Consider the following 13,079-nt stretch of genomic DNA (forward strand, 5'->3'; position numbering starts at 1 on the left):
AAATGGGAAAAAACTTGGAACCTGTAAGTGTAGACAGCTCTTTCAAAGAGTTTTGATATGAAAGAAAAGAGAAATTTGAAATGGTAGTTGAAGGAAGAAGCAGTGTTGAAAGCTCAGTAGGTTTTTGTTTTGTTTTATTCTTTTTGTTTGTTTGAATAGTAACAGTATTTTGTATGTGGACTAGAAGGATTCCATAGAGAGAGAGAAGATTGTTGAAACAATGTCCTTGAGTAACTGTGAGGGAGATACTGTCTAAATACACAAGTAAAAAGGTAGGCCTTTGCTAGGAGTGTGAAGAGATGATTCACAGAGACTGGACAAAAGAAAGAATATGTGTGTGTGTGTGTGTGTGTGTACATATATATATATACACATATGTATATATAAAGCATGGTACGATAGGTGGAGAGCTGAGATGGTTGGAACTTAAGGAAGTTTTCTTCAGTTCTTTTTTAAAATAGAATTTTTTTTAGAGATTTTTTTGCTATAGGGTGCATGGACTCACCAGAGACAGAGAGAGACAGAAAGCGAGAATTCACCCCCACAGGAGGGATGTCCACGCCGCAATCCCTTCTCTAGTCTCCTCTTGCGATTTTGGGCACACATGCACATGCACCCAACATGAGTTTCAAGCCACTGGGTCCAGGATTCGAACCTTGGTCAGCCACGTGAGAGTCCAGCAACATAACCATTACACCATCTGTTGGTCCCAAAGTTTCCTTCAGTTCTGATGGCCTTATCTTCTCATCAAAGTAGGAATCAGGGTCATCAACTAAGAATAAGGATAACTGGTAGAGATTTCAGAAGAGCTAGGAAAGTCTGAAATGGTCATTTAGAAAAGAGTAAATGGACCAAGGAAATATGTTTGTTGGGCAGTCAGAGTCAACTTATGGCTATCAGTCATTAATAGAAAGTGAGTGCTCAGTGTGATTATGTGTTTGATATGCAGCTACAGGTGCACTACAGGTGAAGGGTTGGATTTAGTTAGCCATGCACATCTTTTAGCAAAGCAAGTATGAGGATGTGAACAAAGAACTTGAGAGTGGGTGGAAGTGGGTGCAAGAGGGTGATTGTAGTGACTGACTATAGGATTTAACCTGGCTAAAGAGGGAAGTGAGGACATAGAGGGACAGAGGGACATTGAAAAAGGAATACTATCAGTGTAAATGAGGGCCCTCTAGGGATGAAAAGTGTTGGAATTGGAATACTAAAGGAATAAATCACTGGCGAGCAGAGTAGGATGATTGAAATTAAAATAATGGAAGATTTTTCAGGCATGGGTAATAAATATAAGGAATAAGTGATTTAGATGACTAAAAGGACACAATTATTGTAGACCATCAAGCACCTGAGAAACCAATATATGGAGAAGATCATGCATACAGATTTTGTAATCAGCACAAATTGACGGTTAGTGTCAAAGAGTAATAACACACAAATAGCAAAAGTCTTCAGGCACTGAACCAATCAAATGGGATCTTCGTGTTATTAGTACATACACAGTAATATGCTTGAAGTTCAATTTAAAGATTCATTTATTTAAGTTATCAAGACCTAAATGAAGAATCATATGAGGAAAAAGCCATGGTATTTTTCTCCCTCACACATAATTTTATAACACTTCTGTTTATTTTTTTGAGATTTTTTTTTCCCCTTTATGCATAGAGATTTTTTAAAAACAGGATTATAGATATACTATATATACATTTTGATTTCTTGGAGCTTTTTTTAAAAGCCAAACTTGTGACTGATAGCCACAAGTTGACTCTGACTGCCCAACAAATATATTTCCTTGGTCCATTTACTCTTTTCTAAATGACCATTTCAGACTTTCCTAGCTCTTCTGAAATCTCTACCAGTTATCCTTATTCTTAGTTGATGACCCTGATTCCTACTTTGATGAGAAAATAAGACCATCAGAACTGAAGGAAACTTTGGGACCAACAGATGGCGTAATGGTTATGTTGCTGGACTCTCACGTGACTGACCATGGTTTGAATCCTGGACCCAGTGGCTTGAAACTCATGTTGGGTGCATGTGCATGTGTGCCCAAAATCGCAAGAGGAGACTAGAGAAGGGATTGCGGCGTGGACATCCCTCCTATGGGGGTGAATTCTCACTTTCTGTCTCTCTCTGTCTCTGGTGAGTCCATGCACCCACCCTATAGCAAAAAAAAATCTCTAAAAAAAATTCTATTTTAAAAAAGAACTGAAGAAAACTTCCTTAAGTTCCAACCATATATATATTTTTTTCTTTCTTTCTTTTGTCCAGTCTCTGAATCATCTGTTCACGCTCCTAGCAAAGACCTACCTTTTTACTTGTGTATTTAGACAGTATCTCCCTCACAGTTACTCAAGGACATTGTTTCAACAATCTTCTCTCTCTCTATGGAATCCTTCTAGTCCACATACAAAATACTGTTACTATTCAAACAAACAAAAAGAATAAAACAAAACAAAAACCTACCAAGCTTTCAACACTTCTTCCTTCAACTACCATTTCAAATTTCTCTTTTAAAAAGCATTAAGTGCTTTTTATGTTATTTATTTTTGCAACACTATTTAAAATTTTCCACTTAGTAAATATTTCATAGTTTCCCTAGCTATTCTATTATCGTTAGACAGTTTACTTCCAATATTTTGTTGAAAATTGGGTTTCTCTCCGAGTTTAGAAAACTCCCCCACTTCCCAGAGGTGTACTTACTGGATCTTCTAGGTTGATAACCGCATTTCCTATTTCAATGAGAAAGTAAAGCCATCAGAACTGAAGGAAACTTCCTATAATATGGCTATAATCATTTTTAAAATTTGGAATCAATAGTGTCTCTTCTTTAACCTAGACATTTTTAGTGTGTCATTAATTATTAAGTTTCAGAAGCCACGTCATCAAAAAAGTTGTACATATTGACCAAATTTGGACCATAATAACAACAACATTTGCTGTTATTGAGTTCTCGCATAATAGTTCTCAGAACCATTTAATTTTCCAGGTAATAACTGAAACTGAAAATTGAGGAAGATAGACTTTTCTAAGATCACATAGCTGTGAAACTAGTAGAACTAGAGTTCAAACCCTTGCAGTGATTCTAGGGCACGTGCTTAGAACCACTCTGCTGTACTGCCTCCTTTAGGTCTTAACAGAGTAAAGCAAAGTTCAAGGTAAAACCAGACCAGGAGTTATGTCAAGATTTCTCCATTTCTGGCTAATGCTAGGATTATTCTGAAGAGCACTACAGAGCAACACCCTATTTGGATACCAAAGGCTGTCACACTGGCCATTTGGCACTTTATACCAGCTTCCAGCAATAGATTGGCTACTCCTAACCACCACTGCCCTTCTGAAAATTGTTTCTCTTTATATTCTAATTACCACTTCAACCTTTTATTGCTGTCCTGGGCTCTGTATCTTCTCTTCTGGCCCCTTTAATACACATTAACTAGAAGGTTTTAAGTGCCAAGGCACTGCATCTTTTTCTATCTGCCCTACTTTTTCTACCCTGCACCTGCTCTATCTCTTACTTAACTATTCTTTCACTGTTTCAGCCAGCGATCTCGTTAGGGTGGTTGAGGGCACTGGCCCTCAGTCTTGGCTGTGTATCAGTATGCTTGTGGAGCTTTTACAAAGTTTGCATGTCCCCAGTGATTATTTCAGGAGGCCTAGGGTGGTGGCCAAGTACCTGTATTTTTATAAAGCTCCAGGTAAGCCTGTTATGCAGCCAGGATTAAGAATCTCTGGTCTAGGCATTATTAAGTAAGAGAGATGATTATCCTTAACTTAAACAGGAGGAAACCATACCTGTTTTGTCCCTGATGCTTGCCTCAGTCTCACGAATCAGCAAGATAATTTTAGAATCAGTGTTCTGGTGCATAAAACCTCATCCTTATCCTTAGTAGTAATAAAATTTGACACATTGTTAGGCACCCTACTGATACTCAACCTAAAGATAAGTTAATCATTTCCTCCCTCTAAGTTCACAGTCTTTTCTGCTAACTACAGACAAATGCAAAAAAAAACCATAGTACATTGTAAACATTTCTCCTAACTATAAACAAAGCGCTCTGAGAACCCACTTCCTTTGGAAGAGGGAAGCTTTGTGGAAAAGGAGGAAAGAAATTTTGTGAATGCTACCCAGTGGATTTAACATTGTCATCAGAGTCTTGAAACATGAGAAGAATTTTTACTTGGTAAGGAAGAGACAGGCATGGCAAGAAAATCACATGAACAAAGAGAGAGATGTGACAGTGTCCAGCTTGTTCAAGAAGCAGCGGGTAATCTGTAACGGGATCCTAAAGTAGTATAGTACGTAAGAAGACTGAAAAGGCAGGGTGAGGCCTGATGGCAAACTTGTGTATAGAAAGAATCTACAAAATGACTTATTTATTAATAAACTTTCTATACTTTCTCAAAGGAATTGGCTTTCAGGAACCTTAAGGGCAGTAATTGATTAGGGTCAATAGGGGTTAGTCCACTTAAGTAGATAAAGTTCTAAATGGCCTCTCATATTTAAATTTATAGATCAGTATAGAGTGACATACTATGTATTTGGTCATTGGGAAAGTCATAGCGTATTTTTCTATGCTAAAATGCATCATGATTTTTCTGACAACCCAATACCTGTTAAAAAGAATGTGGTGCATCTGCATGTACTTAATATGAAGAGATGTAGAGAAAAAGATAAAAAAGCAAGTTGTAGAATTTCTATTATGTATATATTTAGAGAGAGATAAAGGCATAGAATAATCCACTAGTATTTTGGTTTTCATTAAAATATGATATACCTTCGAATCTGCCAATAGGCACAAACAAAATTATAGAATGCATAAGAAACATAAGAGTGAAATGAAAAGGTTGAAAGAAAATGTTTCACTTTTTCCTTCTTCCCTCCTGTACTGCTTGAAATTCTTTTTACCATGAACTTGCATTATTTATATAACCTAGTTACTATTTTTTTGTTTTCTTTTTAACTGAGATTTAAATTTGACCCAGAGTTTTGCTAACCTTCAAAATTAACAAAATTTTTTATCTGACCTATGGTCCACTCCCTCCATCATAACATCCTAAAGAAAGAGAAGATGCCCCGACTTAGTAAATGCCCCCACCATATGCCATGCAAATATCAGAAACAGATGTGCAAGTTGTCCCTGGCCCTGCTCTTTTCCCCTAATCCTGCCTTAGAATTGGTGTGTTGTAAAGCCCGTACATTAGAATTTTCTGCACTAAATGTACACTTTGAACCACTTAAGTGGGCCAAATGGTTGTGATTGTTCTGGGAAGTGCAGCAAATGAAAGCTTCCTGTAGTCCTAAAATGATAACTGTAATCAAACTCTAGAGCATGAGTGTAAGAACTGTCACCAAGTGTTTGTTCCATGGACAGGTCTGTATTATAAGTCCTTTTCATAGCACAGTACAACCAAATGCCATTTTCCAGAAATGATCTTTATTGAAGAAATAATATCATTTTGGCTGCTTCCAAACATTTATTGATGAGAATAATTTAGACAAAAGTCAATTTGTAGAGTTTTCTGTCTCAAGGCAAAAAACACAGCATGAAAAGGATGACATTTTTTTTCTTTTTTTATTTCTATATAATCACTGTACATTTTTACATTGTACAACATGGCTTTTCCCAGTATGAATACAGTGTGTATTAGTCAAGTCAAAGACATTGTCATATACATTATCATCAACAGATATCTTTTCATTTCTGTCAAATGTCGGGATCTCTGTTGTTTTTTTATGGCTGAGTAGTATTCCATAGATTACATATCCCACATTTTTTTCAATCTACTCATTTGTTCTTAGAGATTTGGGTTCATTCCATGAAGGACGACATAATTAACTGACTAAGTATTTGCAAATACTAGAGTTGCATTTCAAAGATTTTGTGACTGAGGAATAAATATTTTTTCTTCTTATTTGAAGACAGAAGCTCTGTTTCAGAAATTTAGAAAGCTTAGAGAAAAATGAGAAAATATTGTGTTATCTGTGTTGGATCCTGAGTGGGATTAAGCATAAATTTATAAGAATTTCCTGAAGTATTTGCCATTGTGTGGATGAATGGATAAAGAAATATACGCAATGGAATACTATTCAGGATAAGGACACATAAGAGAAAAGTCCTGTTCACTAAGTTTGATTTACTTTACAGACATCAAGCATTGGGATTCTGAATGTTCTTTGCATTCTTTGGCTTGTAAAAAAAGTAGTTATTTGTGAATTAAGGTATAAAGTCATGTGATGCCTGATAACCTTAATAAATAATTGATAGGATGACTTCTTGTGAAGATGAAAACTATATTGATGTAACAGATAGGGAAACTGAGTCCGAGGAGGTGAAGGGTTGTGCTCAAGTCACATAGTAAGTGGCTATCCGAGTGTGAGACCTCTGTGTTCCTGTTCGAGAGACCAATGCAGTGTCTCTTTGCTCTAGCATTGCTCAAGAATATGTATAAGAACATAATGGCAACTTTACTTAGGTAGTTGAAATACATTGACAACCTGTCTTACTGTTTATAATCCTCTACCAAGGGGTCATTAAATATGTTAGAGAACACTTACCTATCTTAAAATATTTTGTAACTGTTTAAATAAATAATCATGGAAATCTGTATTAATATGGGAAGTATTTATGATATATTAAGCAGATTACTCGTGATTAAAATTGGACAAAGGGCATTTCTCAAAAGAATACAAACAAATGGACAATAAATATATTAAAAATGTTCAACATCACTAACCAAAATAATGCAAATTAAAACCACAATTAAATATCACCTCACATCTGTTTCAATGGCTTTTATGAAGAAAAAAAAAAGGTACAGGTATTGTTAAGAATGTAGAAAAGTGGAAACCCGAAAGTTTCTCCAAAAATGAAAAATAAGACCACCATATGACCCAGCAATTCTGCTTCTGGTTATGTATCCAAATAACTGATATCAGTATGGGAAGAGATACCTGTACTCCCATGTTTCCTGCGGCACTATTCACAATAGTCAAGATATGAAATCAACCTAAGTTTCTATCATTGGATGAACAGATAAATATATACAGTGGAATACCATTCAGCCTTTGAAAGAAAGAAAGAAAAAGAAAGAAAGAAAGAAAGAAAGAAAGAAAGAAAGAAAGAAAGAAAGAAAAAAGGAAATCCTGTCCTTTGCAACTATATGGAGGACATTATGCTTAGTGAAATTAACCAGGCTCAGAGAGACAAATACTGTGTGATCTCATTTACTTGTGGATAAATTGAGTTCATAGAAGCAGAGGGCAGAGGGTGGTTATGGAGAAAAGGCAGCAGTTGGGGAGACTCTGGTCAAATGATACTAAATTTCAGTTAGAAGGAATAATTCTGAAATCTGTTGTACAGCATGAGGACTATAATTAATGTACTGTATACTTGAAAATTGTTAGGAGAATGGACTTTAAATGTATTTATCCTCCCAAAATAAGTATGGCAATAGATATATTAGTTAGACTTACTCATTCGACAGTGTATATATATATTTATTAAAATACATCATATCCCATAAATATATACAATAAAAAATAAATTTTTGAAATTAAAAAAGGTCACTGAATAGTATTTACATGATAGTCTCATTTTTGTATAGAAAAAATTTTATAAATATCACATGCACGAATTAGAAAAAAATGCTGAAGTGGTTTACCTGGATGCTTTAAATTTTTCTTTTTGTATTTTTAAGATTGTTTACAATGGAGTAGTGGGAGACTGGAAACAGTCTAATTCTAATAAGGAGTGGTAGGAATCACATGATTTGTATAAGTTACTTACTGACAAATCACCCTTGCATGCTAAGTTATAATTTTCCTTGATAAGCACTTAGGAACTTTTTATGGCTTTCACATCTGATTTTCATGATCCTCTCTTCTTTTTCAGTAACACTAACGAGTAGCCAGAGTACGCCTGCCAAAGCCCCCAGGGTAAAGAGCAGCCCATCCATTTCCTCCCCATCATCTGCAGCTTGCACTCCAAGCTGTGCTGGAGACCTTCCTCTTCCTTCAAATACTCCTACATTCTCTATTAAAACTCCTCCTGCCAAGTCCCGGTCTCCTATCAACCGAAGAGGCTCTGCCTCCTCTGCCTCTCCCAAGCCACCTTCATCTTTCAAAATGTCAATTAAAAACTGGGTGACCCTAACACCTTCCTCATCACCACCTGTCACTCCTCCTGCTTCTGAAACCAAGATCATGTCTCCAAGAAAAGCCCTCATTCCTGTGAGCCAGAAGTCATCCCAAACAGAGGCTTCCTCTGAGTCTAGAAACAGAGTAAAGAGGAGGCTAGACTCAAGCTGTCTAGAGAATGTAAAACAAAAGTGTGTGAAGAGCTGCAACTGTGTGACTGAGCTTGATGGCCAAGTTGAAAATCTTCATTTGGATCTGTGCTGCATTGCTAGTAACCAAGAAGACCTTAGTAAGGACTCCCTGGGTCCTACCAAATCAAGCAAGATTGAAGGAGCTAGTACTAGTATCTCGGAGCCTCCTTCTCCTGTTAGTCCTTATGCTTCAGAAAGCTGTGGAACACTACCTCTTCCTTTGAGACCATGTGGAGAAGAGTCTGAAGTGGTAGGCAAGGAGAATAGCTCCCCAGAAAATAAGAACTGGTTATTGGCCATGGCAGCCAAATGGAAGTCTGAGAATTTATCTCCACGGAGTCCAACACCCCAGACACCCAATTCCAGGAGACAGAGCGGAAAGACATCACCAGGCCCGGTAAGTTGGCAGTGGTAGGAAGACACATTTTCTGGCTTGAAGGAGACTAGTGGGAAAATGGCTATGTAACTTGAAGGGGGCCAGGAACATGGATTTCTTCTCAAGACGGAATACTTAAAAAAATAAAATAAATTATTTATTTCTAGGGTTTCCAAATTTAGCACACAAAATAGGACAGTTTTTTACTGGACATATTTTTATACTAAAAATTTATTTGTTGTTTGTCTGAAAATCAAATATAAGTGGATGTGCTGTATTTTATTTAGCAAACATATTTACTCTCATTAAAATCCCTCCTGTCAAGGCCTATAAGCCCTGTTGTCTGATTTGCTAAAGCCTTCTTCAGGCTAGAGGATATCAATTTAGAAATATATCCCCTCTTGTTAGATAGTATGCCATCTTTTTATAGATAAAACTGTTGTTCATGGGAAAATTGCCAACATCCATAAGTAGATTTCCAGTTTATAATTACACTTTGTGATTATTTAAAATACAGTGAAACTTAGATAATTAACAAAGCAATCGAAGGGCAGAATCTTTGTAGATTTTTATGATTTCCATCAATATCATAATATTTAAATTAGATAATGTCAATAACATATTGCTGGCCAAAATAGGTTTGTGAACCTTGGAAAGCTATGACTCGTAACTGTGAAGTCAGAAGTAGCTATGCTTAAGGCATCGAGTGAGCTATGGGCACCAGTCAAAGAGAAGAGAATACTTCTGTTGACCAATTTGTAGGTGAAGAGATAGGTTTAGGGATCCAGCAATTAGCATAATGGCTATGTCGCTGGACCCCCACGTAGTCGACCACGGTTCGCGTCCCGGACCCGGTAGCTTAAAACTCACGCCAGGCACGTGTGTGTGCGTGCCCAAGATCCCGAGAGGAGAATGGAGGAGAAGGGATTGCGGCGTGACCATCCCCCCTGGGAGGTGATTTCTCGCTTTCTATCTCTATGTCTCTCTGTCTGTCTGGCGAGCGCACGCGCCCTATAGCGAAAAACCTCTCCAAAAAAAAAAAAGAGAGAGATAGGCTGCATTGCTAGTAACCAAGAAGACCTTAGTAAGGACTCCCTGGGTCCTACCAAATCAAGCAAGATTGAAGGAGCTAGTACTAGTATCTCGGAGCCTCCTTCTCCTGTTAGTCCTTATGCTTCAGAAAGCTGTGGAACACTACCTCTTCCTTTGAGACCATGTGGAGAAGAGTCTGAAGTGGTAGGCAAGGAGAATAGCTCCCCAGAAAATAAGAACTGGTTATTGGCCATGGCAGCCAAATGGAAGTCTGAGAATTTATCTCCACGGAGTCCAACACCCCAGACACCCAATTCCAGGAGACAGAGCGGAAAGACATCACCAGGCCCGGTAAGTTGGCAGTGGTAGGAAGACACATTTTCTGGCTTGAAGGAGACTAGTGGGAAAATGGCTATGTAACTTGAAGGGGGCCAGGAACATGGATTTCTTCTCAAGACGGAATACTTAAAAAAATAAAATAAATTATTTATTTCTAGGGTTTCCAAATTTAGCACACAAAATAGGACAGTTTTTTACTGGACATATTTTTATACTAAAAATTTATTTGTTGTTTGTCTGAAAATCAAATATAAGTGGATGTGCTGTATTTTATTTAGCAAACATATTTACTCTCATTAAAATCCCTCCTGTCAAGGCCTATAAGCCCTGTTGTCTGATTTGCTAAAGCCTTCTTCAGGCTAGAGGATATCAATTTAGAAATATATCCCCTCTTGTTAGATAGTATGCCATCTTTTTATAGATAAAACTGTTGTTCATGGGAAAATTGCCAACATCCATAAGTAGATTTCCAGTTTATAATTACACTTTGTGATTATTTAAAATACAGTGAAACTTAGATAATTAACAAAGCAATCGAAGGGCAGAATCTTTGTAGATTTTTATGATTTCCATCAATATCATAATATTTAAATTAGATAATGTCAATAACATATTGCTGGCCAAAATAGGTTTGTGAACCTTGGAAAGCTATGACTCGTAACTGTGAAGTCAGAAGTAGCTATGCTTAAGGCATCGAGTGAGCTATGGGCACCAGTCAAAGAGAAGAGAATACTTCTGTTGACCAATTTGTAGGTGAAGAGATAGGTTTAGGGATCCAGCAATTAGCATAATGGCTATGTCGCTGGACCCCCACGTAGTCGACCACGGTTCGCGTCCCGGACCCGGTAGCTTAAAACTCACGCCAGGCACGTGTGTGTGCGTGCCCAAGATCCCGAGAGGAGAATGGAGGAGAAGGGATTGCGGCGTGACCATCCCCCCTGGGAGGTGATTTCTCGCTTTCTATCTCTATGTCTCTCTGTCTGTCTGGCCAGCGCACGCCCCCTATAGCGAAAAACCTCTACAAAAAAAAAACAAGAGAGAGATAGGTTTAAAAAAATTAATTTTAAAAAGAGAGAGATAGGTTAAGGGTGCTGGACTGCTACACAGCCAACTGCAATTGGAGTCTCTGATCTACTGATTTGCTTTTTCACAACCCCCCACCGCCACCTCACTTGCTCTGTCCCCTCACTGGTCAAATTTAAGTAAAGTTAAATAAAATAATTTTTTTATTTTTTAAAGAATGGTAGCTTAAGGAAGTTTCCACTGTAGTTCATAGTGGTTCTTGTCCTATGTTAAGGAGAAGGAGATAAGGGTGATTGAAATCCAATCCAAGGGTTGTGATGTATGATTATTATATCTGCCCTATAAAAGATGGAAGAAGCTGGAAAACCTTAGACCAATTCTAGTTTAATAAATGTTCATATCCCCCACCTACTATCATGAAGCCTATTTTATAATTTTAGGAAAAATAATCTAGAAATACTTTAAAGACTACTTACTTAATACACAAACTCCAGCCAAGACCTTGTTATAGAAAATGGTGGTTTGGGGTAGCTACAAGGAGTCTTGCCTTTCTCAGATTAGGACTGTTTCTTGTCCCAAACCAAAATTCTTTTTTCTTTTTTTTCCCAGGGGAACTGGTCTTAGTTCTATGTGTTAGCAGAAAATTAATTCTAATGAAATGCTCTTTCACTAATGTATAAATCTAAAGGTTTTTTTTTAATATTGGATTGTCAGAAAAGTCATGATGTATTTTGTAATGTTTTTCTATGCAAAAATGCATCATGACTTTTCTGACAATCCAATAGTATGCTGGTCCTATAATTTCTTTGAAGCTATGCTTTCTTTAAATGAACTTTTTTTTTTGTATGATGAAAACGTAGATCTCCAGAAGAGGGTAGCAACTGCAATTTGAATACCTGTCGTGTTTGTAAATTGAGGAGACAGATTTACTCATTTAATTCAAAGAGGACAACCATTGTGATCTCTTTGTTTTCTATTAGGGAATGTAACTGGGGGACCAGCAGATGGCGTAATGGTTATGTCACTGGACTCCCATGTAGTTTACTATAGTTCAAGTCTTGGACCCAGTGGCTTAAAACCCACTCTGGGCCTATGTGTTTGTATGCCCAAAATTCCAAGAAGAGAATGAAGAAGGGATTCCAGCATGGCCATCCCCCAGGGGGTGATTTCTGGCTTTCTATCTCTGTCCAGCGAGTGCACTCACCCTAAGCAAAAAACTGGAAAAAAAAAAAAAAAACAGGGAACTGTAACTGGTAATATTTTCTGTTCACATGGAAAGTCCATGCCTTTCTTCATTGTGTGCCATCTATTAAATTTTTACTAGATTTAGTACAAATCAGCCAGTAGAGACATTGTTGTCAAGAGTATTTAGGACTGAAAGCTGATTGAATAATCAAATGTATAGGCATCCCAATTTAAGGTACCCTTTTGTGAAAACTTGCTGAAGCAACAATTTAACTTTATCTTAGGAAATCTCTGAAATCTAAACTTTCTTCTTCTAGGGCACCATTACTCCCAACTCCATGAGGAAAATCTGTACATATTTCCACAGAAAGTCCCAAGATGACTTCTGTAGTCCTGAACACTCAACAGAATTATAGATTCTAATCTGAGTGAGTTTCTGAAACTTTGGGGCCACTGAAAGATGATTAAAATGCAACAGAATGACTATAACTCTGGTCTTAAGAGTGCTGCCATCTTTTCATTTTTAGAGAAAGTTCATTTAACTCTGAAATGCACTCTGGTTCTGCTATCATAGTATATAAGCAGCTTCCATGGAATTAATGCTGTGTTTAAATTTCATAAATTTGTTATGCTGTAGCATTTTGAATGAATAGTCTTTTAAAATGATGCATCTTTTCTACAATAATGACAGCTCATGGAGGCAAAAAACACATGTCTTTTATTATCCTGAAACTTTCTGTACACAGTGGAAAGTATCTGCCAGCCATAGCAGACGACCAACAGCTGCCGCAGA

At 37.2% G+C, this 13,079-nt stretch overlaps 1 protein-coding gene across 4 annotated transcripts in view; it reads left to right on the forward strand.

Moving 5' to 3' along the window:
• Positions 1-13,072, forward strand: part of DTL (denticleless E3 ubiquitin protein ligase adapter) — a 58,376-nt gene extending 45,304 nt beyond the window's left edge. The window contains exons 14-17 of one of the 4 annotated variants that reach the window (XM_006163705.3): positions 7,896-8,399; positions 9,762-10,090; positions 12,604-12,714; positions 13,033-13,072. In XM_006163705.3, the coding sequence (XP_006163767.1) occupies positions 7,896-8,399; positions 9,762-10,090; positions 12,604-12,702 (932 nt within the window). In that variant the 3' untranslated portion in view covers positions 12,703-12,714; positions 13,033-13,072. Of the gene's footprint in view, positions 1-7,895; positions 8,729-9,761; positions 10,091-12,603; positions 12,773-12,977 lie in introns of those variants that run through there. The other 3 variants (XM_006163706.3, XM_006163704.3, XM_006163707.3) reach the window with 3 other exon arrangements.
• Positions 13,073-13,079: the final 7 nt, after the last annotated feature.

Source organism: Tupaia chinensis, unplaced genomic scaffold (genome assembly GCF_000334495.1).
Source record: "Tupaia chinensis unplaced genomic scaffold, TupChi_1.0 Scaffold142846_1, whole genome shotgun sequence".
Taxonomy (NCBI): domain Eukaryota; kingdom Metazoa; phylum Chordata; class Mammalia; order Scandentia; family Tupaiidae; genus Tupaia; species Tupaia belangeri.